The sequence below is a fragment of the Rosa rugosa genome, chromosome 6 (assembly GCF_958449725.1).
Source record: "Rosa rugosa chromosome 6, drRosRugo1.1, whole genome shotgun sequence".
In the NCBI taxonomy this organism is placed as follows: Eukaryota; Viridiplantae; Streptophyta; class Magnoliopsida; order Rosales; family Rosaceae; genus Rosa; species Rosa rugosa.
Genome location: NC_084825.1, coordinates 15,604,701 through 15,629,859, shown reverse-complemented (window position 1 = coordinate 15,629,859; position 25,159 = coordinate 15,604,701). Strand labels below are relative to the sequence as shown.

General features: G+C 34.9%; 3 protein-coding genes across 3 annotated transcripts; 2 read left to right on the top strand and 1 right to left on the bottom strand.

Annotated features, from left to right (window-relative positions):
• Nucleotides 1–1,483, top strand: LOC133714840 (uncharacterized). Its single transcript, XM_062141099.1, has 3 exons — nt 1–623; nt 713–995; nt 1,113–1,483. The coding sequence occupies exons 1-2, from the start codon at nt 216–218 to the stop codon at nt 971–973; spliced, it is 669 nt and encodes a 222-aa protein (XP_061997083.1). The 5' UTR covers nt 1–215; the 3' UTR covers nt 974–995; nt 1,113–1,483.
• Nucleotides 1,484–2,591: 1,108 nt separating this feature from the next.
• LOC133714839 (DNA gyrase subunit A, chloroplastic/mitochondrial) lies at nt 2,592–17,144 on the bottom strand. The gene is made up of 26 exons (XM_062141097.1): nt 16,629–17,144; nt 16,381–16,516; nt 14,492–14,593; nt 13,625–13,669; nt 13,436–13,534; nt 13,233–13,319; nt 12,881–12,951; nt 12,636–12,744; nt 12,486–12,548; nt 12,290–12,355; nt 12,042–12,130; nt 11,382–11,430; nt 10,383–10,469; nt 9,930–10,023; nt 8,518–8,588; nt 8,330–8,419; nt 6,616–6,741; nt 6,131–6,288; nt 5,535–5,616; nt 5,255–5,419; nt 5,068–5,169; nt 4,377–4,513; nt 3,614–3,734; nt 3,430–3,484; nt 3,246–3,345; nt 2,592–3,084 (listed from the first exon to the last, which is right to left on the bottom strand). The coding sequence occupies exons 1-26, from the start codon at nt 17,048–17,050 to the stop codon at nt 2,967–2,969; spliced, it is 2,844 nt and encodes a 947-aa protein (XP_061997081.1). The 5' UTR covers nt 17,051–17,144; the 3' UTR covers nt 2,592–2,966.
• Nucleotides 17,145–17,487: 343 nt separating this feature from the next.
• Nucleotides 17,488–24,016, top strand: LOC133716283 (uncharacterized). Its single transcript, XM_062142989.1, has 14 exons — nt 17,488–17,567; nt 17,903–17,956; nt 18,261–18,314; nt 18,495–18,550; nt 19,535–19,588; nt 19,863–19,916; nt 20,137–20,198; nt 21,318–21,416; nt 22,032–22,079; nt 22,200–22,394; nt 22,471–22,608; nt 22,793–22,843; nt 22,929–23,680; nt 23,993–24,016. The coding sequence occupies exons 8-14, from the start codon at nt 21,332–21,334 to the stop codon at nt 24,014–24,016; spliced, it is 1,293 nt and encodes a 430-aa protein (XP_061998973.1). The 5' UTR covers nt 17,488–17,567; nt 17,903–17,956; nt 18,261–18,314; nt 18,495–18,550; nt 19,535–19,588; nt 19,863–19,916; nt 20,137–20,198; nt 21,318–21,331.
• The last annotated feature ends 1,143 nt before the right edge of the window (nt 24,017–25,159 follow it).

The following is a 25,159-nucleotide window of genomic DNA, read 5'->3' as shown; positions in this document are numbered from 1 at the left end:
ACCATATTGAAACGGTTCGAATCGATGCCTTCATCTTTGTTTCTTTTGTTTTTAGGAAGCGGTGCAGTGTTCGTCTGTTCGACCGGTTCATGATCCCGGTTCGGTTTATGGCCCCAGTCTCTTTAACTGAGTCAAATTTCAGTGTTCGTCCATAGAAAAAACAATTCGGTTCATAAAATCAGGAACGGAAAAGAGGAGTTAGGGCAAATCGCCTGATGGAAGAATTTGAGAAGAAGTTAACAATTAGAGACGACGGCGACGGTGACGGTGACGGTGACGGTGACGGCGACGCAGTAATGGAAGCAGAAGAAAAAGAAGAAGAAGAAGCGAAGAAGGTGTCCACCGTTGAATTGCTTCGCGAATTTCTTGAAATTCAGCAGCGCAGAGCAGAAGCATACACCAAGCTCAGAACGGGGTTCGCCCACTATATGGAGTCTTCATCATCTTCCTCTGCCGAGTCCGCCTATCAAAAGCTTTGCGGCGACGTCACCCAGGAATTCAACGATTGCTCTAGACAAGTCCTTCACATGGAATCGCTTTTTCTGGGTCCTGATTATGGCAGACTTGATTTGGCCCATCTCCTCAGAGCTGTCCAGACGCATGAGAAGCAGAAATTGAACCTGGTATGCTTAGGGCCTTTCTTACTGTTTTGATTGGGATTTTGCTCGATTGTTGGGTAACACTGACTGTGTGTGCTTTTTGTTTGTTATAGACGGCGACACTTCAGTTGTTGAAGAAGGCTGGTAGACCCTCGGTGAGTCATGAAAATTGCAGATTTGAGAAACCAATGGAGCATCAGTGTGTGCATCTCCATGAGATAACAGAAGCGGCTGGAACTGAAGAAGCAGAAGCCAACGCCCAGTATGATAATGATCTCAAGGAAGCCATTCGAGGAGTGCAGGATTCTGTGACTGCTATAAATGAACATTTGGAAGAAGTCAGATATGAAATTGCTGCCCTTGAAGCTGACTGATTGTTTTCATATCTTTCATGAGGTGTGCATTCCTCTCTTTGGTTATTACAACTTAATAGTATATATTCTTCTCGGTGAAATGTGTATAGTTCCTCATGAAAAACCATAACTAATATGAGGCCTTCAACAATTACTGCAGGCATTACTGATTTTGTGACTCCCGGGTTGTTGTCGTGCATCGGGAAAAGAAAATGTGAGTAGCCTCTTGTGTTCCAAGAGTAGGCTATCTCTAGTCTTTGCACTAATGCCAATGAACTATGTGGTTTCATGTTTGCAAAACACAAGTCTCTTTAAAGGTAGTGCTTAAGTAGATTTCTCCTGGGAAACATCACAGGAAATCTATCTAGTTATTCCTTTGACAAATTTTTGCTTGGTTTCCTGCTTAGCAAACTCTTTTCCTATTTGGATATGGTGACTATTCAAGGAGTGCTATACTTGGTGTTTGGAAACATAGATTTAAAAATCAAGGGTATAATATGAAAATTGTTAGTTACAAAGCATTTTGTTTAATTTATATGTCCATTGCTCGTCCAATTCTAATTTTCATCGAATTCCACGTACATCATCCCAGTCTTAAAACAGTGCTTCAGTGACGGTTGTCATGTACAAGATCTTGGTGGGCTGGTTATTCAACTCTTAGCGTTGTATATTCTTTTTTCTTTCGTCTGATCATTCAACACAAAAAGTAGATACTCAGCGTAAATAAATTGTGAATCTGCCATATAGTTCAGGGCTTCATTACATTCTTGGTGGCTGCGAGATGACACTGATCTGGTTACATCATCAGGGGCAGCTTTCTAGTGGTAGTTTGCCGGATTGAGTTCTCATAAGCATTCTCAAATTAGAATGCAGACTATGTATTAGTGCATTTCCAGCGAATTGAGATTTGAAGATGGTAAAAGACAGGTTGGAATTTGGGTATATTTACCACCCCATGTGCCATCTATACTCGAATTTAATTTTCTTTTGAGTACTTTGCTCTTTTTATACCAAATTTTGGAAGACACAGTTTTGCAATACAGAAGAGGGAGTGAAGGAAGGTTTTGATCTCCTGCAATAGAAATTCATATATGGAAAAGCTTAAATTTGATTCCGGGCCACCAGATAAAATGTAAGCATGTCCTAAAGAAGCATTTAACGAGGCAAATGAAAAAAAAAAAAAGGGGGGGGGGGGGGGGGGGGGGGGGGTTAAGTACAGCATTATTTAAGCATGTCCTAAAGAAGCAACGGCTTTCTGACTGCAGACAATTATCTTAAGATTTTGTCTCGGAAATCCTATATTTGGGGTTGTTCATATTATTATATGAGAATTTTAGACTGGAATGCTTGCATTTTCCTTCATTTAGACAGAAGGGATCCAGCTGAAAGGTGCACCTCAATTTATGAGAACGAATTTCGCACGTCACAGGGTTAATGGTATGAAGACTCTCAAATCCATGGACCAGTTTGAACCGAGTGAGAGATGGCAGGCCCCTTGAAATAAGTCATCCTTCCTTATGCGGGAGATAAGTGAAATGCAAAAGAGCATCATGTCCTTTTTGTTTACATTTATATTGCCTAAATAGTAGAACTACGAATTCCGTAAGACAGATCAAGGAAATGAAAAGAACAGTGAGTAGAAAAAGAAAACCATAAGTTGTGACAGATGAGAAAGAAAGTTTCAATACACTATTCTCATTAGAATCATCTCAAATTTATAGCACTATTATCTGTACAGATTTGCATTACTATACAGCCTACAAAGCAAAATGGTTGGTGAAATTTCATATCGCCAAGAGAGGATGACGAGCTTGACAATGCGACCAAAATGACTTCCACCGCAGTCTATGTTCCACCTAAACCGCTAAAAAGACTTCAGTTCAGGCTCATTTAGATGATGTGCTGGATGATGCACCAAAACTAAGCCTTCATTCATATGACAAAAATGAAAAATGTAGATCATAATGTAGTGTTCCCAGTTAAAACATGTTAGTCTAGCTGGATCTACATCTACTTAACCATGAATTACAGCTTCATCATCAACTTCAATCTCTGGCACCTCATCTGTTGCTGATATTAATGAAGCAGACTGAATCTTTCCAGCAAGATCGAGTCGCATCAAAATAACACCCCTGGAAAATGTGTTGATAAAAAAAATATATTATATATGGATTTGTCCAACCACTAGATGTGATAATATGGATTTGTCCATCATACATGCAAATCATGCACATAAAAGTATGACCAATAAATTTCAGATCATAAGCCCCCAAAGCACGAGTTCAAAACTTACCTTGCATAGCGGGACTGTATTGAGATATCCCGCACCTTAATTCTATTCACAGTACCACTTTGGCTTACTAGGACCACTTGTTCATCACTTTCACCATCCTCTGTTAATTTAATTTAATTAAAATGAGTTCAGGAAAATGCTTAAAGACATGGAAAAAAACAGAAACTAGTTTTAGCAACATTACCTGCCACAGAGAATCCAACCACAAAAACTGCTGCCAATCGGTCCTCCGCAGAAAACTGAAATAGAGCAGTGAAAACAACATAAACCCAACAGATCTTAAGCCATTGAATTAAAAAAAAAAACAATCTTTGTACATTCTCGTGATCTTTATTTGGACCAAAAAATTTATATTAGGAAAATCATACCTTGTAACCTATCAGACCCACTCTGTTCAGACGGGAAGAGTGAAATCTGCTCAAGGGAACACGCTTTCCATATCCATTCTCAGACACAAACAACAACCACGGGCCTTTCAGACTTCTAGCCCTGTTCAAAAATCACATAACAGAATATAAAGATTATTCCTTTGAAGAAACAAAATAGAACATGCATATATCAAATCATTTGGTTGCAGTGTGTTAGTATGTTAGGAGAGTAAAACCAACTTTAAACTCTCTTGATCCCAACTTACTGAAAGTCTTGAAAGCAAATCACAAAATTATGTCAAGTAATTCTCCCTTAGGTGAGCTATTCCACCCCTAACCTAAATATCCTTAATTCTTCCTTCTGTCTCTTTCCAAAAATCCACCTATTCATCACATCAGCTACTTTCTAGATACACGATGGACATTGATATAATCTGCCCAAATTCTGTAAACAAAGTTGATCTGAGTGCACCTAGACACTGAACGGGTCAAAGTATAGTGTAATGTAATGCTCTTAAAATTTGCAAAAGCACTGATCATTGGGCATATTAAGATCTGAATGCTAGCTTATTCTTCATTTTTCTTCCTTCCTCTCTCCCTGTCCTAAAAAGTGAGTTGCCACTCAGATTGGGCAAAAGCAGCCCAAACATCCAACCAGAAGCACTTATATTCATATGTTTTGGCAGCCCAATAACCTAGGCACCCTTAAGACTAGTACGATGCTAATCAATGATGAGAAGACATGTTAGTTTTAAAGACTTACGTGCTTTCTGGTGCTTCTGACACCCTCTCCAAGTCTTTCCGCATAGCTGCTGGTATAATGTCTACGCTTGCCATCTTATCGCCTTCTTTAAGTCGCATGGCTACAGAACCCCTAGTGTTCCTGCCTAGGGCTCGAATCTGGTACATAACAAGGATGAACATCAAAAGAAGCCAAGTTACAAGTATAACTACCCTTCAGGTTGAATTAACAGTATCATAATGAGAAACAACAAGATTGTACCGTTGTACTAGTTCTCTACCAAGATTGAAACAACAAGATTGTATTTAATGCTACCTTAACAAATTCTAACTTTAAGCTTAGTCTATGCTAAACAAGTAATTTGTACACCCTTACTTGCACACCAATTTTTGTACACCAATACAGGAACCAAAAAAAAAAAAAAAAAAAAACAATTCTGCATGCCAGAGTCCATGTTCTTTCATGATGACAATTCATCATTTCTTGGAAGATTGATGAAAGTAGTATTGCAGGGAAAAAGCAGTTTTCATGATGACAACTGAATTTTGCATGCCACACTACTCGACCACTATAGGGGAGAAAAAAAAAAAAAAAAACAGCAGTTTTGCATGCCAAAGTTCTTGTTCTTTCATAATTTTTTCAATAATAATAATAATAATAATACAAACTGGTTTGAACTACATACAAAGTCAACAAAGTGAAGTAAGCTTACAATATCAGACGAACATAAGATGACCATTCCGTTTAGGGATGCCATCGCTACAAGGTCATCATTTGTGCAGCAACGGACCCATTTCAGCTCATCACCAGGGACCTGTCACGTCAACACTGAGCTGTGAATCAAAGGACAACTTTATGCATCAACAGAAAACAACAATAAATCTGGGAAGAAGCCAAACCAATTGAATTGCTATGATTCCCGTTGACCTGATTGATGAAAAAGAACTCAAAGACACCTTCTTTATGTAGCCATTCACTGTAAGCATTAGTAAAAACTGATCTCCAGCAAACTCACTCACAGGAATAACAGATGTAATTCTCTCGCCATCTGACAGAGATAAGATCTGCCTCCAACATAAACACATTAAGATCCATAATTGAAGAAAAACAAGAATCTTGCTCTATATGAAATAAATTGCTACAAAAAGAGCTTGTTTACTAGGATAGAAGATAAATTACCTGAACCAGTGGCGTACCAGCTGCTGTGCGGCTGCACTCAGGAATTTTATATGCACGAGCTGAGTAGACTGTTCCTTTATCACTGCACAATTATTATTTTTTGTCCCAAATCAGACAATTAACCACATAAATGCCAGGCATGTTGCGAGTACAATCTAGAAAAACAAACAACTCAATTTGTAACAGATAACAATCTTAATCAGGAACCAAATGCAAATTATTATGCAGCCTATTGTATGGGATGGGATGGATGGCTTAGCATTTCATGCAGTAGATTTAAAAATAAGTCATGGGGTGGAAACTGGAAAGTAAGTAGCAATTTAGAGAATAAAATAAGACATGGAAATCAAGCCTTTTCTATTCTGTTTTAACTTTTCCTGTTCTTTTTTTCTTTTGGAAAAAAAAATAAAGACACAGGATTTATTACGTGCATATTCTCAACTTCCTTGGTTGTGGCAGTGAAGAAGCTTATTGACACAAAAGGGCGTTTAGAGCCTTATAGAACCAATCTTTGAACTAATCATATATGTCTCAAAATGTTGAATAGTTCTATTACAATTACCCACTATGCTGAGAGAGAGAGAGAGAGGAGGTACCTGAAGTACAAAACATGATCATGTGCGTGACAAACAATAAAGTCTGACATTGCATCGTTTACCCTCAATTTCCCAACAGATTTACCAATGGTACCTCGATTTTGCAAATTAAACGTGTTAGGCTTCATCCGCTTAACATACCCTTTTTCACTGAAGGCCTGATAATTATATGCAAAGGAAAATTGAGGAAGGATTAGTTCTTAGGAGCTTATAATGATGCATTAAGTATGAATGACTCTTAAGTATGCATTAAGTATGAATGACTCTTAAATTAAACGTGTTAGGCTTCATCCGCTTAACATACCCTTTTTCACTGAAGGCCTGATAATTATATGCAAAGGAAAATTGAGGAAGGATTAGTTCTTAGGAGCTTATAATGATGCATTAAGTATGAATGACTCTTAAGTATGCATGTAGCCTATTTGCAAAACGAAAACGAAATGGGGGCCATATAAAATTCCTCAAAAGCATGTATTGGCCTATACCAAAAGCATTTCATCATTTGGAATAACATCAATATCATCAAGTTGACCACCATCCGTTTCCTCCAGCATCGAACGCCTGTGACTAGCAAACTTGGTTTTTATGTCAATTGCTTCTTGTTCAACCACCTGATTGAAAAAAACAAGAAATAAAAAGTAAATAAGCATGTACTTCAATCTAAGGAAAAAGAAATTGTTACATGAAATTGGAGTGCATATGAACAGTAAGATAGTAAAGATAATGGGATACTCGTACTAAGAACGTTTAGAAGTCATTCCTAGACAATGGGACATACGCTACAATAATACCGACTGTACAGGGTACACCACTTTATTTTTTGTTTCATATCAAGTTCAATCTACGTAACATCCAACAGCTGACTCGTACCCAATCAAATGAAATTCTAGCCATCCTCTATGGGAGCAAGGCAATAAAGTTCGTAATCAACTTGATAAGATTTGCATTTCGGAAATAATGTACACAGAGAGGAGTTTAAAACTATTTAAGCATTATAAAACAAACTCTGACCACAACAACAAGAATCAGCAAAATACAGGACGGGAATAAAATATGTTTGCATAATTTAGTGCATTTATTTTCAAAACTCGGCCGAAAAATATAGTAACAAGATAATGAAGAAACCAAATATAAAACAAATGATAAGTACCACTAAGGTTTTGCAGAAATATTTCCCATTTCAACCAGGCATGTTTTTCCCATGCAATTACTCTGCCGGACATCACTGAAAATTATTGCAGTACAATAGTTTTTAGTATTAGCTTGATTTAGCTGATTTTGTTTTTCTTATAGCTCGTGTTAGAAGCATAAAAATATATAGCATACGTAGGAACAAATATGCTTCATATTGGCATGATAAAACCTGAAGATGTGAAATTTATTGCATTGCAGAATTACTATGACAACAATATTTTGGCAAAACATTACTGAATGACAGTAAACACGGAAACACGGAAAACTTGTCCGGTTGGAAAATAAAATTCCTGGTCTACATAAAATATCCTAAAACAATAACTGTTCCAAGACAATAACTCAACTCCAATGATAGCAATGGGTTGAAGAGTGAAGATTCTAAGCTTTGGTAGAAAATAAAATATAAAAAAAATAAAAAGTTTTTGCTTTTAGGATTTTAATTCTAGTGTGGACAGAAAAATAACACCTACAATGAACTGTAAGAAACAATTCAAGAATTTTGAAAGAAAAAGAATAATAATAATAATAATAAGTGCATCTGTTCCAGCTACTTCATCAGTCCAATGTTCGTAATGCCAAACGGTTAAGATATTATCGATTAATAAAAGGAAAACTAAAGAAAACCTAGTCCTATATGAATTTCTGGAACCAACATCTGTGAGCTAACTTCCAGCTATAATGCCAAACTTAGCCAGGAGATTATCAGCAACTGAAGTTTATTCAATTAATGCTATTCATTTTATATACAAGAGCAATAAGATGAGGAAACAACCAAACAGGTGGTTGTCCTAACAAGTTAGTTTCAACATTGCATTGCAATCCTCGCAATACAATGTAGCCACTTGGTGTTTATCAAAAATGAGAAACTTGTAAATGGATATTAAAACAAAGGCAACCAATATATATCTGAATCAGCATGAACAGGTATATCCCAGTAATTGAATTCTTGAAAATAAGCATATAATGGACCGCTCCATTGGTAAGCATATACAATTTCAACTATACCTGCAATATATGTTTTTTGCTTGACAATAGTTCTTCTAATTTTGAAATTTGCTCTTTCAACGATTCACTTTCATTATCAAACTTTTTCCTCTGCACAACAAGGAGAATTGGGATTTTAGCTGAAACTTTGATCCTAGATCTGACACCAAGCAAACAAAAATTGCATTTACATAGGATTACTATTGCACCTCCATAACATTAAGCCTTCTGAAGTTGAAGTCTAATATTGCCTCAGCTTGTTTCTCAGAAAGGTTGAACTCTGCAAAAAATACATAAATAAATAAATAAAACATAAGAGGATATTAATATTTTCAACCCATGTTTACTGCTGAAAAACAGCTGCCCCAACTAATTAAATAATACAAAGAACAAATGGATAAATAATATTTATGATAAGGTATAAGGAAAACGACAAAATCAGCAAAGGAATGTAACCATGTAAGTCTAAGAATCTACCAGCTACATTCATATGGCTTCACATATTATTATGAATAGAAGTTAGGTTTCATCTGTTTGATTGAACCTGCCATTGTAGTTGTTAAAGTTAAAGCATCCAACACCAAATTAATTGGCAAATGGATGAAGAGGCCCATGATCTGATTGGTATACTTGAGTTGTAGATGCAAAGCTTCTAATTATATTCTCAACATGCTTCCTCAAATGTGACGGCCAATTAGATGTATAACATTCTGATGCAATCTCGAAAGCTTTCAATTTTTATTCATCTCAATCTGAAAATAAAAGACTACAAAGGCCTCTATATATAGGGAGGCACAGATAATTCTAGAATAACTAGGAATATCCCTATGCTTAAAAAAATACTAAAGAAATAATCCTAATAATAAAAGCCTAGATTTATTTGAACTACTTTCCAAATCCTGACTTAAAATATTCTGCTCGTGTTCTTCATCACATTCACACCCAAGCCCAACCCCGAACTCCCCCCCACCCAAAACAAAAAAAAAACCCCCAAAACCAAACCAAAACACACCGGTCAAATGGGCCCGATCATGTGCAGGAAATGTTTGCTTAAACATCTAGACCCATAAAGCTTAACATGTCAAGGAATATTCTATATAACAAACTCCCTCCTGTGCAGGCCAATCTTGCACATGGAACAACAAAAAATTTTAGGCATGCTTAAATTTCTACCCGAAGACTGCAACGTATTCAAGGAAAGATAACAAAGGAAACTGCTGAAAAGAAGTAAAGCAACAAAAAAATAAAACCACCACAAGACAAGATGGACCCCAAATTAAATTAACAGTAGACTATAATCTACTGAACGCAAGATGAAGACAAGTGTCAATAAACTTTTATTGCACTAGTTCCAAGATAAGTGCCCAAATATCCAACATCGTGTCAAAACTAATAGATTCCACTTTATACCAGAAAAATTAATCAAAGAAAATGAGAAACTCCTGTTGCATTATCAGTTCTTTTTTCTTTTCTTTCAAATGTATGCCAACTGATACATTGACCCCCAGTGGGCTTTTCTTTTCTTCTCAACGCACCACCAGGTTACCAAAACCTACTATATCATATTTAAAGAACAGAGATGAAAAGAGATGAGAAAACTTCAGGGCACAGAGGAGCTCACCATTTCTTAGAAGAGATGATGCAATTGCATTATTAGAAGCTTCCAAACTTATACGCATTACTCTTTGCAGATTATCAAGGCCTACAGCAATACCCTATGTAAAGAAGAAGATAAATTTTAATATGTGTTGATGACAAAGTCAACGCAGAACAGAAACATATGTACAAAGTGCTTGAATGGCACAATTTATCCCTCAACAATTTGAAATATGAAAGTTCAAAGGACCACCCCTCCATAGTGCAGTACCATAAATATAGATATGGTAAAATAGTAACAATAACACAACAATGCACAAAAAACAGCTCAAACAATTTCAAAGCAATGTAAAATATCAAATCTTCTCTCAAGATATGAGACTTGGTTTATGGAAAACATGCAACCACATAATAAACGAGTACCAGGAAAACTTAGGGAAATAAATGCTAAAAGAAAATAGTAAACTAATGAGTATACCTCAACAATATGTCTTCTGTCCTGTGCTTGTGAAAGTTTGAATTTAGCACGTCTCTCAATAACAGAGCATCTGAAGTCTAGGAATGCCTGCATACACACCCATAACAAAAGGAATTAATGAGGGAATGGTGAAAACTACATAAAACATCTTCCATTAACTCTAGTGGTTCAATTTCCAAATGGAATGAATAAAACTACAAAAACAAATCATAAACATTGTCCACCAATCAGATATCTTACAAATGAAAACTTGTGGCTAGATAACTAGAAGCAGGAACAGAAAAGGGCCCATTGAATATTACAACCGAGATGTATGGAATTTGAAAACTTTAGCTGACTTGTAATCACAACAGTTTTGCATGATGCAGCTGACATAAAGCACAAGGCAAGAATATCTTATTATGATCTCTTGAAGTTGAAACAGATCTTGTGCATTTACTTCCAAGCTTGATTTTTGACATAACGTTCCTAGTCTGTTTGTCTTAGATACTATGTAGTAAAATAGAAAAAACTCTTTGGAACAGACAACCTTTTCAGTGTATATAAGCATTGCCTTAACTTTCGTGAACATAAGTTTTCTCAAGGCAATAATGTTTGAATAATGATGAGGTCAACTATCAACTCGAGAAAAATCCCTATCAGAATGAACAAATCACAACATTCCGAGAAGATAAAAAATATAAGTTTACCCCCCACCCCACAAAAAAAAAAGGGGGAAGATTTTCACAGTTTTCTACTAGAACATTTGTCCTCAAGAGATTTCTTTCTGAAGTAAATGAAGCCTAAGCATATAAGTCTTGTTCTGACTTTTGCCTTAAACCCGCTAACCATGTCTCATTAAGGATAAAATAATCTACACATATAAGCACAAACGGTAATTTCATTTTCTTTGGTCAAGCAAAAGAAGCGACTTAAATACTATCCCCCCCACACACACACACACAAATCTGTAGGCGGGTGTTTACATATATATTTTTAACAGGAAACTTAAGTAGTCACCTGCAGCAATTCCTTTAGACCCATCAGTTTAGGTTGACCGTTGAGAATACTGTGTACAGACAAAAATACTAAATGAAAATCTGTAATAAGTGTTAGATGCATAACTTGAGCAGAAAAGTTAAACCAAGAGAGTACAGTAGTTCAATAAATGAGAAATCAGAGAACAGTAAACTCATCAGAAGGAATAAAGTCACCAATCAGATGGTTTATTACAAATGCAGTTTTTTGCAGAAGAAGTCTGTTCTTAGCAAACAGAATGGCACTTCCTTCAAAAATACGACTTAAATGAAACGACACCTATGAGGATAGGCAGAAAAAAAACTAAAAGAGTGATCTTATTGCCTAGATTTCAAAAGACAAAAAAGATCTTCAACGTCAGATCTCACTGCAGAAAAAGAAGGAAAAAAAAAAAAAAAACATTGCAGATTGCAGAAATGCCACTGAAAAAAATGTGGCCTCACAGAGAAAGGCATACTCATTCTGAGCAAACTGCCTATTTACAGAAAGCCAAAGGCAAATTCCTGCCACCCCGCCCCAATTAGCTCCTCAGGCGCACCCAACCAACTCCTTTGAAAACACTAATATAGACCAATGAAAAGGCAAAAGGCCAGTATCTTGTATGTCTGCCCATATGTCGATATTGAGAAAGATATCACTTACCCAACCATGTTACAGCTGAAGCTGGACTGGAGAGATGTGAGGCGATATAGATTATTCAGAACAATAGATGGGTCGGATCCTCGCTTAAGCTGAAAGAGGATGAGATAGAAATCATAGAATCATTATCCAATTGCAAACAGTCTTTTACTGATCCATTTAGACAAAAGTATGCGAACTCCTAGAATATTAGTATTTAAAAGCTTCAAAATGCACAGACCAGCAAAGGATTGAGAAAAAAAAAAACATACCTCAATCACTACACGCATTCCAGTGCGGTCACTCTCATCCCTAATATCACTAATGCCATCTAAAATCTGAAGCAAAAAAGGACAAAGAACAAACATGAAAAAGGAGAAGAAAACAACAAAACAGCAGAAAGCAAACAAGAACCATCTATGACCTCAAAAGCTAAATATCATGTGGGTGATACAACAGTTAAATCACCTTATCCTCTACAAGTTGTGCAATCTTCTCCACCAGAGCTGCTTTGTTAGTTTGGTAAGGGACCTGATTAATTCACAAAGCATCAATCACTATGAAAGTATGAATGCATATTTAATGCAAACCAGACAAGAAGACCAAGATAAACATTACCTCCTTTATGATAATTGCACTTCGCTTGCCTTTAGAATCAAGAGATTCTATATCAGTTTTTCCTCTGACCACAATACGTCCTCTCCCAGTTCGATATGCCTCTAAGATACTTGACCACATAGACATATGCCAAAACATTATTGATTACACAAGCATAACTGTACAGAAAAGCTATCTAGTTAAATGAAACCATAACCACTCCTCCAACTGAAAAAATTAAAAATTAAAAAATTAAAAATATTTACCCAAGGTTGCCCATAATCACTCCTCCAGTTGGAAAATCAGGTCCTGGCATGTATTCCAGCAATTCTTGCAGCTGTCACAGGGGAAACCAAAAATCAACAACATGGAAGGCTTTGGTCACATATTTATCGTGGATACACTTTTTTGTGGGTTTATATCTTTAATTGATTGGCTTACTATTTCCTTAACTTTCATAGTAAAAAGAACAGCCATGATGATGAACCAATTCAAAAGACGAATCCATTACTAAAAAAAAAAAATAATAATAATAATAATAATAATAATAAAAATAAAAATAAAAACTAATTTAAACACATAACATAAACTTAAAAGCATAAAGGTCTCATCACTTACTGTAGCTTCTGGATTATGAATCAACACACTAAGAACATCCACCAATTCCCCAAGATTATGCGGAGGGATATTTGTTGCCATGCCAACCTGACAATTGTTTCACCCACATGTAGCACGTGTATAGAAGATATACAATTAAAAGAAAGAGAACAAAACAGATTTTGCATTTACTAGTCAAACATGATGGAACTTAAGAAAAATACCGCGATCCCTGAAGAACCATTCAATAATAAATTTGGAATGCGAGCAGGTAAAAGCGATGGCTCTTTTTGTGAATTATCAAAGTTTGGAACAAAATCAACCTGCAACAAATGAAGCACTTTATTCACAAAAACATTGATGGAGCAAGCAGTATAGCTTTATGACTAGATAATGCACAAAACAGCTCTGACCGTATCCTGTTCTAAATCTGACAGCAACATTGCTTCGGTCAGCGCCTGCAAACATAAATTTTACATAGTTAATGATTAATTAAGATCAATATATTCTTGTAAATTGCAAAACACGGACTGATCAAACTATTAATGCACCAAAGAATGCCAGCAAAGTTAATATACTAGGCAGTAGGCAGCAATAACAGATCTTTTTGGGGCTGAACAATGAGAAGAAAGCATTCGTGATTTTCATTTTAATAGTTATTATTGATAATTGAGGGGAACTATTTATCATCTCACATTTACTTGGACAACTAACTGTGGCACAGCTATTTGGAAAAAGCACTACATGCTGGGGGAAAAAAAATTAATAGTAAAAAGGTTTTGGAGCAGGTTCCCTACACTCCTTGAGTTTGCATCAGACTCCAGCACACTGCAACTTGTTCACATTCTGCGAATGTGCAATGCTTGAAGTAAAATATCTGGAACAAGATTTTTACCTTTTCGAAAACTAAAAGGTTTACTAAAAAACAAATGAGTGAGAGAGAGAGAGAGAGAGAGAGAGAGACAGAGACAAAGAGAGAGGTTGACCCACTTTTGGAAAAGAAAGATCTTAGAATTCATCTCCAGATCATATTTATAAAAATAGCAATTCAGCATCCATAATGAGAGAGAGAGAGGTTGACCACTTTTGGAAAAGAAAGATCTTAGAATTCATCTCCAGATCATATTTATAAAAATAGCAATTCAGCATCCATAATGAGAGAGAGAGGTTGACCACTTTTGGAAAAGAAAGATCTTAGAATTCATCTCCAGATCATACTTATGAAAATAGCACTTCAGCATCCATATGATGTTTGAGTTACAAGTAATTTATAAACATACCTCCAATCTGCACTCTGTGTAACGCATGGCAGCTGCAGGATCAGCATCAATTGAACCAAAATTCCCATGCCCTTGAATCAGTGGGGATCGTAAAGAGAAATCCTGGAAATTGAGATTTAAAGGAATCAGAAGAGTGTAAGTAAACTTTGGTTAGAAAAGATGAAGTAATATGTTTGAATAAGTTTGAAATATCTGCTGTATCCTGATATATCTATCTTTTCAGTCACCAATAAAATATGCACAGTGAAGCTCGATATTTCTCCAGTATTTCTGATCTTGTACTGATATAAAGGAAATATCAATATCCATGGATAATTTAAAAAATTTACCAGATTTCACCCAATATCCGGCTGGACTCAAAAGTAACTTCAAGAGAAGATTGAGAGAAACACCCAGCTACCCTACCAGTGAGTTTCAACTCCAACACAAACCTACCCTAACACTGGAGTATTAAGTAGGCTTTGCGTAAATATATAATTGCTCACGAAACTGGCTTATCGTGTGAAAGGAAATAAAATTATTGCATTGTCATCAGGTTGATACTAACTATCCCATTCATGGATGGACAGTACCAAGCTCAAAAGGGACGTGCATTTCAATTTCAAAATACAATTCCAACTATTTTATTCATATGACTTGGTATGACCATTGTATTTATGTAGATTGACAACTATCAATATCATCATATCTGCCAATATTTCCTCAACATCATAATACCTCTTATATAGAACTTTTATAGTTTAAACCTTTCAATAATGTAAACCTTAACCAAAACTGAAAAGGCAAATGGAGTAGAATCCAGAAAGCTGGAGTTACTTGAAAAAAGGGATTCTTTCATAAAAATAAATAGAATTTTGTTGAAAAGATGTCAAGCGGACATCACCCTGGTGTACATAGAGAAAAGAGAATCTCCACATGACTATGGGCCCCCTAGTGTAAATGCAGTAGACCAAAGACTGGAGTTACTTGAAAGAAGGAATTTTTTATGTATATAGATAAGGAAAAAGAACTTGGTTGAAAGGATGTCAAGAAGACATCACCCAATGTAGTAGAAGATACATAGGAAAAGGAGAAAACAGAAAGAGGAAGTGTGCAGCCTGTTTCTACCATGAATACTGAGCTTTTATTTCCGAATTGAGTGTCCAATTCCTCAAGACGCTGTTTCTTTCCAGCCACAAACACCAAAGAACCTAAACTTCTTGCTCTCTTAACATAGAGTTAGACTCTAACAAGTCTCTATTCCATCAAAAAAAAATATTCATAAAAGTTAACACAACAACCCAAACAAAGACAGAAGATATCCCAACACTCCTATTCAACTGGATAACAAAGTTATGGCTGCAGTCTCCTCGACCTACTTGTACATATAACAATGATTAAAAGCCTCCCTATTAAAAAGAAAAATAAATAAATAAATAAACACAAGGGATATATGGAACATTTGCTTCCCAAATATCATCCAGTGTAAAGTTCATGTAATTTGTCTCCAAAAATACCACCCGAAGAGACTTGAACACAATACTCTTTACACTACAGAAAATCCCCATAGCCTCTGAGTCCCATAAGGTCAGCACATGCTTCATTCTACTTGTAAGAAGTTGTGGAGTGGGGATAAAAAATAAACAAATAAATATAAAAGTTGCGAACAAAATTTTGGGGTATCCAGAAATAGAGAGAAATTAGATGGAAATGTAGACAGGAATTCAATAAAAATTGCAGGCAAAACAATTGGTTTGTGGTAAATAATATATTACACGTCCATCAATTGGTTTTACCCACACATTTCAATAGAATGTAAAATTAGAACAATCGAGGGCACATCAGTGTTATACTATTACACTCGTCTCGAATAACCTTAATTGTTCATGAATAGGAAATGGTCCATTTACCTGAGCCATTCGCACCAAGGAATCATACACAGCAGTGTCTCCATGAGGATGAAACTTTCCTAGAACCTCTCCAACAACTCTAGCACATTTCACGAATGGTTTTCGGGACGAAAGCCTCAATTCATGCATTGCATACCTGTAGTTTCAGGAAACAAAATACATAAATCACAAAGCAGACTAATTATGAGAATTTAATTCTTATATTTGCCTGAAACACTACATTTCTGAGGAACCAAACAGCGACTTACAGAATGCGACGGTGCACGGGCTTAAGACCGTCGCGAACGTCCGGCAGGGCACGGCCGAGCAGTACAGACATAGCATAGGCCATGTAGGCATCGGTGGCCTCCTTGTGGAGCTCAACACGAACGATTCTCTCGTCTGAGTCCTTGACAAGGACGCTCCCATTCCCATTCTGCCCCTCGCCGCCTGCGAGGAGGTTGTCGTCGTCGTCGCGGGGCCTCGCTTTGATGGAGCGGAGCTGGGGCCTAGTACGAGAGGAGGAAGCTGAGAGGAAACGGAGGTTGGAGAGGCTGTGGCGGAGGCCGGAGAAGCGGGTGGAGTTGAGCGGTGCAGGGAGGCGGTAACGGAGGATAGAGGAAGAGAGGCGGAGACCGGAGGCTAAGGCCATGTTGGGGGTAGGGGTAATGGCCGAGACTGAGGATTTCATAGAGCCGCGGCCCGAGAGGGGTTTGGGATTTGGGGCTTTTACAGCTAAAACCCTAAACTAAGGCCGTCTTTTGGCATTCACAGGGTTTCGCGCCAATCGATGGCTTTTGGATTAGAATTTAGAAGCAGCACGTGATTTTTTTTTTTTTTTTTCTTTTTTCAGAGCTTCTAATCATATATCTAAATTTTTTTTTTTTTTTTTTTTTGTTACAATTGGGGCCTAAAAGACCCAAGCTAGAGATTTTCTATTAGAAAATTACATTATTCTATATATAAAGGGTGAGTTTACTGTTACACTGTTCATTAGAGTTGGAAAAGGCGTGTTTGTCCTCACTGTTCGAGGAGAATATCAAGGTGGTGGAAAAGTCGACTTCGTCCTTGCTTTTGTTAGTGTTGGATAGGTATCACGATCGGGTCTGGAATTGAGTGGTTTACATCAACATCAGAAAAAGCGAAAGAAGAGAGAGGAAAGAAGAGAGGAAAGGAGAAGATCTCGGTGACAATATATTGGTTGCAAGGTATTGGATTTGTGGCTTGAATCGTTCTGTGTTTTTTGTGATTTCGAAATAGATCTCATGTAAGAGGCTTTTGATTGTGAATTGATCTGTTTTTTTTATTTTTATCATCTGTTGAATATTTGGGCTTTCTATTCTGATGTTGTTTACATGCTTGGTTGATTGAATATATATGCAAGAATTTTACAATCAGCTTGGTCAATTGTTTTCCTTCTAGAATAGTTGAAATCAGTGAGGTTCCAAAGCTTGAAGCTTTGATTTAGTTAGATTTTAGGGGTTGAGTTTTTTCGTTGGATTTTGGTTCTTGGGTTGATTTGTTGTCTGGTTGTTTTCCGCAGTTGTCAATATTGTTGGCTGGAATATCTACAGAAGAATAATAGAGATTCAAATCGGTAAGGTTCCAGAATTTGAAGCTTTGATTAACCAAATTTTCAATGTTTGTGATTCACATGACTGAAAAGTCTTCCTATTTGTCTGTTTTCTTAACCAAAACAAATTCAATTCAATTGTTTCTGTCCATAGTGTTATTCTGTATCATAATCTTGGTTTATTTTTTTTTTACTTTTGAACAGCTGTGAAACTCGGATTGTATTGCTAATCTCAGAATTCAAAGTTGTACTTTTTGTGTGCTGCAATTTGTATTGAATTATTTGTTGTTCTTAGTTTTCAACTAATATCAATTTTTATCTTCTGCAGATTCTGTGGGTTCTACAGTTTCAGATCTGGGTAACTCACTGCAAGAACTTCAAGGTATGGTTTTTATCTTTCATAATTTGAAATCATTCATTAATTTGTATATGAATCTAATTGTGAATGATACGAATACAAATTTAATTTATTTCGTATACTATGATATGACAAATTATGCTTGAAACTATATGTAACAAAAGTATTAACATTGTTTCTGAGCATTTCTTTTTGTGGAAACAGATATTCATCAGGGAATTGCAACTTTAATCACTCTGTTGGAAGAAAAAAACAACCAGGTAATCACTCTCTACATACATCTATTTCATTATATACACTGATACACAAACACCCCTCTATCTGCTATGTGTACGTTTATGTTAATGTAATGATGTTTGCTTGCTTTTATACTTTAAGTTGATTTGTCATTTATTTCACCTTCATTGTTAAAACAAAGCTATGTGATTTCGTCTATGTTTCTAATCGTGTATCCACTTTTGTGGATAAGAATCTTAGTGTATATATTTATCTGTGTGTTTACATATATAAAAACTATGGAGTAATTGATAACTTATGTACAAATGATCAATGTTGTGTGATTGAGTGATCAAAATTGGGAATTCATTTGGTCAAATTGGTTTTTGGTTTTCTGTCAGAGTTTCAGCTGAAGTTACAATTTTTGGGAATGTCATATAATAGTTTAGGTTTCATAATGGAGTTACGAAGAATGGAATTCGGATTGAGCTCTCAGATATTTCTATCCTTTGTGTAAATAATTGTTTGTTTTTCCTTTCTATTATACATGTTTTCAAAAAATGGTGGCATGATGTTTTTGAATAGGTAGATTCTTCGGTTTAGATTGATCAAGTGTACCTTCTTTAGGAGTAGAAGCATATACAGCTTAGGACTTAGTAATCTGAAGAGAATTTTGTTTTGGACTTGGGGAAAGGTTCAGAAAAGTCGAGATCAAGAGTTATGCAATTAATATTATCAATGCAGTTGACAATGATAGTTGGGATATAAGTCTAGAAAGCCCCATCTTGCATCTGAATATTGTGTTATTATGGGTTTTTGGTTTGATCTGTTCTTTGGTTGTATTCCGATTCAGTATGAATTTTGCTATGTGGGTTTTTTCTTTTCTATTGAATTTCTTAATAAATTTGCTTAACTACTACTGATATGCTAAATTCATAATGCTTCACCTTCTTGGTTTTCTCTCTCGCTTTTTTTTTTTCGGTTATATATGCTGTGTTTTTTTTTTTTGACCAACTGCTTTTGTGCAGGTTTAAAACAGAATAGCAACTAAAGTGTCAAAGCTGCAGAGTTTCAAATAAAAGGTGGAGCATTTTTTTAATATTTCTTTCTTGGATTGTGACAAGCTTTAACTTTATGATTATTCGGTTTTTACTTCTGCTTTATTTCATATTCCAATCCAGTCGCAACCCACAGTTTCTTTGTGAACGGTGAGGCATTCCACTGCAGAAAAAGACCCGTCTTTCTTTGTGAAAATTCATTTGGTTTGCATATTTATTTCGCGTTCCAATGCAATTGCATTCCAGTCCAGTTGGAAACCAGAGTTTCTTTATTCCCTGACCAACTGCTTTTGTGCAGATTTAAAACAAAACAGCAGTTAAAGTGTCAAAGCTTTAGAGTTTAAAATCAAGGGTAAGCCATTTTGTTTTATATTTTTTTCTTGCGTCTTTTGGGCAAATCTCTAGAGTCTAAAATCAAGAGTGAAACATTTTGTTTTATATTTCTTTCTTGCTTTTTTTCTTTTGTTCGTGTTAGTACTTTAGAAAGAGAAACTAGACATTGGGATAACTTTTAGCGATATGATTTTGGGGTTAGCAGTATATGGTAGTTGATTTTCGTATTGTCTTTTCAGGTGACGTAATTGTTTGACAATATCTCTATTTCGTACAGGAAACCTGCCCTCTCCCCTTTGAGGTTTTTTTTTTCTTTTCACGCAATTTCAATTATGTCAACTATCTGTGTTAGAACTGATTGGGGTACAATGGGTTTGGTTTTGATTTTGTTTTCTGCTTTCATTGGTTATGAACTGATTGGGGTTTTAATTTTTTAGCAGTTTTGTTTGTGTCGGAGTTTCACATTTTAGTGGCCTGGCTAATTTGAGTTTGATTTTTGGTTAGTTTTTGTGGTAAAGTTATAGTGTTTGGCCATTTGAAAAGCTTTGTTGATTCTGTAGGTCACAGTATTCTGATATTCGGTACCTCACTCTATAAGTCTCAATTATCTGTATGGTTACACTGGTGGTTGATTTTCTTTTGAGATCAGTTTACTTTTCTTATTTAAAACAATTTATAGAAATGTCAGCTTAATCAAGTGCATAGCGTTTCAAGGTTTAGGTTTAGGATGTATAGAGTATATATTTGAATTATTCTTTGAAGTTTAGTGTTTTTAGTTTTGGATATAATATGTTAGTGATTTGATTATAATATTTTAGTGCTACGTTTTGAGTGCGCGACTGATATTAGAAACATGAAATCATATCACAAATCCTACAAAGTAGAACCATGCCAGCAGCTGCTAACACTTCAGTGGCATAGCCCTTTTCTAAGATCCTCAACTAGGCACAGCGTTGGATGTAATGCACAACTAAGGATAACCTTGGAAATACCAAACTGTATTTATGTTTAATCTTCTTCCTTTTTGCTTATCTTTTTTTGTTTGTGGGCAAAGGGAGAAACTGCAATACAGAGAATTGTTGGAAGCCCTCCTATAGGTTGTTTTTCCTCAAATGATAATATATTAGTGGAGCAAGGAGGAGATATTTGTATATAAAGTATTTTTTATTCCTAGCATTCCATTATTTTTTATTCCTATAGGTTGTTCATTCAAATATATTGCATTGGTCAATTCATCTACTGTTTCATTTGTATTTCTTTGCACAATTGTGGATTTACCTTTCATTTTGTTAAAATTTGTATGTTTTGGGTTTTCTTCTATTATGAAAGATTGTTCTGATTTGTGTATTTGTGGACTTAATTGCAATTGTTATTCTTTTAATATTAATTACTGTTGACGTTTTATTGTTGTTTTGTTCAGGTTTTCTGGATTCTATGCAAAACAGTATATGTGTGATTTTCATCCCGCTGTTCCTCTGCATATTGCTTACAGCTATTTTAACGTCGAGTCCTTCTATAGGTGTGTGCTCTTAATTCATATTGTGAACATTGTTTGAATCAATTGTGATGAATGAATTGTCATGTGTCTGTACTTACTGTTTTGTGTAGATGTTGCAAACTTATTTCAACTGAATTTTGGGTCAGATTGTTGGTATACATATTTAATAATGTTTGAAGTCTGTTGACGTATAGACTTTTCTCAAAATTAAAATCTTACTATGGACCATTTAAGATTGCTTCTATTTAGGTTGATTAGAATAAATTTACTCACTGTTTGGTTGGTATACAACTCATATAAAAAAAGATTTTTGATTCCGACTCATTTTGTTTACAAACATTATTTTGTGGTTTTTATTGTTTTCATAATGTTTTGGATTTCGATCTGTGCTTTTTATCAAAGTGAGAATTTCAGTCCAATTATTTTTGGTGTTCATATTTGTTGGATTTTGTAATTCCAGGAATCTTATACTGTGATTAATTTTGTTTAGAAACATTGTTTTGCTACGTTTGTTGTTTTCATTTTGTTTTTGATTTCACTCTGTGTTTTTATGAAACTGAAAATTTAAGTCCTCCTCTTTTTGGTGTTTATTTGTTGAATTTTGTAATTACTTTTTGCTTTGTGTGCATTTTGCAGAGCTTTGGAACAGTGTGGACTCAAGTTGTTTTACTATTTCAGATTCAGGTTTAATTATAGAAATAGTTTCAAGTCATGTTTAATTTTTATTCCTTTTCTTTTCCCTTTATTTTCAAAGTCTGAGATATCAGCGTTAAAAGGTTAAGTTATCCACATTTTTCGATGTAGTTATGGCGTCTAATATGAGATACAAAAGAGGAAAAAGATTGTTACAACGAAATGATGGTGAAAGTCTTAATCATGAAGCACAGATACAAGAGGCAAACAATGGTGAAATTTTTTGTGCCATGACAGCCCAAACTGATAGTGGTGGTATTAGTACAGACGCAATGCATCAAAGAAGATCAAAAAGGGCAAGACGTGGTATGTATATACTTAAATTGAATGTATTCTGTTGATGATTTCAAGTTGTGTAACATTCTCTAAATATTTTTTATAGTGCCTGAGGCTGCAGTAACAGAGAAAAACTACAGTTCTGAACACTTGAATAGAAGATTTCAAACTGCTGAACAAAACAACACTCTGCTGCTGAATGAAAGTTCAGTTCACTATGAAAATCTAGATGTCAGTAATACAGGTATAATACATAAGTTTACATGCTGATTCACTTTTTAAAAACATTGGATAATATGTTTTGTTTGAATTAATTCAAGTTGATCAAATAAGATGTATAATTTTTTGCATTCATCATGACTTTACATTTACAGTGTCAGTAATTTTTAACATCATTGTTACTAATTTATGTGATATTTGACATTCAGATGATTGTTCGCGCTCATTTGGTCAGGCATCATATCAGAAAAGTAGAAAAGGTTATTTTTGTAAAATTTTTGTTGTTGCTGTATCAAGGAAATATGTACATACATTTACTCACCAAATGTAATATTATTGTTGTAGGATTGATTATGAAATATCAGGATTCGGGTGATAATATTCATGTATGCAATTATTGCAATGCGAATTTTTGGTCTGGTGAAGCTCTTAAACAATCATCTTCAAATGCACCTCTCATTTATACAAACTGCTGTAAAAAAGGTCAAATCAAAATTGAGTTGTCAAAACAAGCTCCAAATCTCCTCCAACAATTATTAGATCCAAATAATGGTTCAAACAGCAAAGTTTTTAGACAAAATATTAGAATATATAATTCAATGTTTTCTTTTACATCGATGGGAGCAACGATTGATAAAACTATTAATACTGGATTAGGTCCCTATGTTTTTAAAATAAGTGGTCAAGTACATCATTTAATGGGTTCCGTTCTACCTTCTACGGGAGAATGTCCTAAATATGCTCAATTATATATATATGATACAAAAAATGAGATTTCAAATCGAATTAACGCTATTGATCCTACTCATGTTAATACAAATATTAAACCAAATATTGTAGAAGGACTTATAAAAATGTTTGACGAAAACAATGATTTGGTCAAAGAATTTCGAACAATGAGAAACAAGTTTGAAACACAGTCTTTGCCTTCATTAAATTTGACTATACTAGATCGTCAACCTGCTGATAGTAAACAATATGAACCACCAGTAAGTGAAGAAATTAGTGGTTTAATAGTTGGCGACATTGGAGAATATGACTCAAATAGAGATATAATTATTGAATCAAATAACAGAAATTTACAACGTGTTTCTAAAGTACATCCAAAATATATGTCATTGCAATATCCAATACTTTTTCCATATGGTGAAGATGGATATAGAACAAATTTACCAATGCAACAAATTGGACGAAATGATAGACAAAAAAAACGTAATATATCAATGAGCGCTTTTATTACATATCAACTTCAAGATAGAAATAATGAAATGAGCACTTTATTAAAAGGTGGACGATTATTTCAACAATATTTAGTGGATGCTTATGCAACTGTTGAAGTCGTTTGCATTGGATTAGACAAAACCAAAAAAATTTGCGTATTGAGAGTTATAAAGATATTTGTAATGCAGGTTCAACTGGAATTAATAAAGTAAGTGATTTGGGTCAAAAAATTATTTTACCAAGCTCTCATACAGGAAGTCCTAGATATATGATTAACAATTATCAAGATGCTATGGCAATTTGCAGACAATATGGTAATCCTGATTTATTTATAACTTTTACTTGCAATGTCAAATGGATTGAAATAGAACGATATTTTCAAAACATACCACAATATCAAACAGAAGATAGACCAGATATAATTGCAAGAATATTTAGAATAAAATTACAAGATATGATTGCGTATATTAAATCTGGAGAACCTTTTGGAGAAATTGAAGCAGATGTTCATACAATAGAATTTCAGAAAAGAGGGCTTCCCCATGCTCATATGTTATTTTGGTTAAAAAAAGATTACAAATGTTATACAGCAGCTGATATAGATTCTATTATTTCAGCAGAATTACCAGACCAAAAGACTGATCCAGAACTTTTTGAAATTGTCAGTCAATTTATGATTCATGGACCCTGTGGACAAATAAATTCTAAATCTCCTTGCATGCGAAATGGCAAATGTTCAAAATTTTTTCCAAAACCATATAACACAAATACTATATACGAAACAAATGCACCTTCAATATATAAACGTCGTAATGATAATACAAAATTTGTAGTAAAAAATAAAGTACAAGTTGGAAATAATTTTGTTGTACCTTATAATCGAAATTTGTTATTAAAATATAATGCTCATATTAATGTTGAATTGTGTTCTCAATCGATGTTGATTAAATATTTATTTAAATATATTAATAAAGGCCCAGATCGAGCTCGAATCTTATTACATCAAAACTTAAACGATGAAATTGCAACCTATCTTAATTGCCGTTATTTAACTCCACACGAATCCATATGGAGATTGTTTGAATATCCAATCCATTCTCGACATCCTGCTGTACAACATTTAGCTATTCATATGCCTTCAGAACAAAACGTTATCTTTAATGAACATCAATCTCTGCAATCAATATTAAAAGTAAAAAGCACAGAGGATACAACACTCACTAGATGGTTTAAAGCAAATTCAATTTACTCAGCCGGTTCTGAATTAACTTATACAGAATTTCCAACAAAATTTGTGTGGGACGATCGTAACAAATGTTGGATACCAAGAAAACAATATCATACAATCGGTCGAA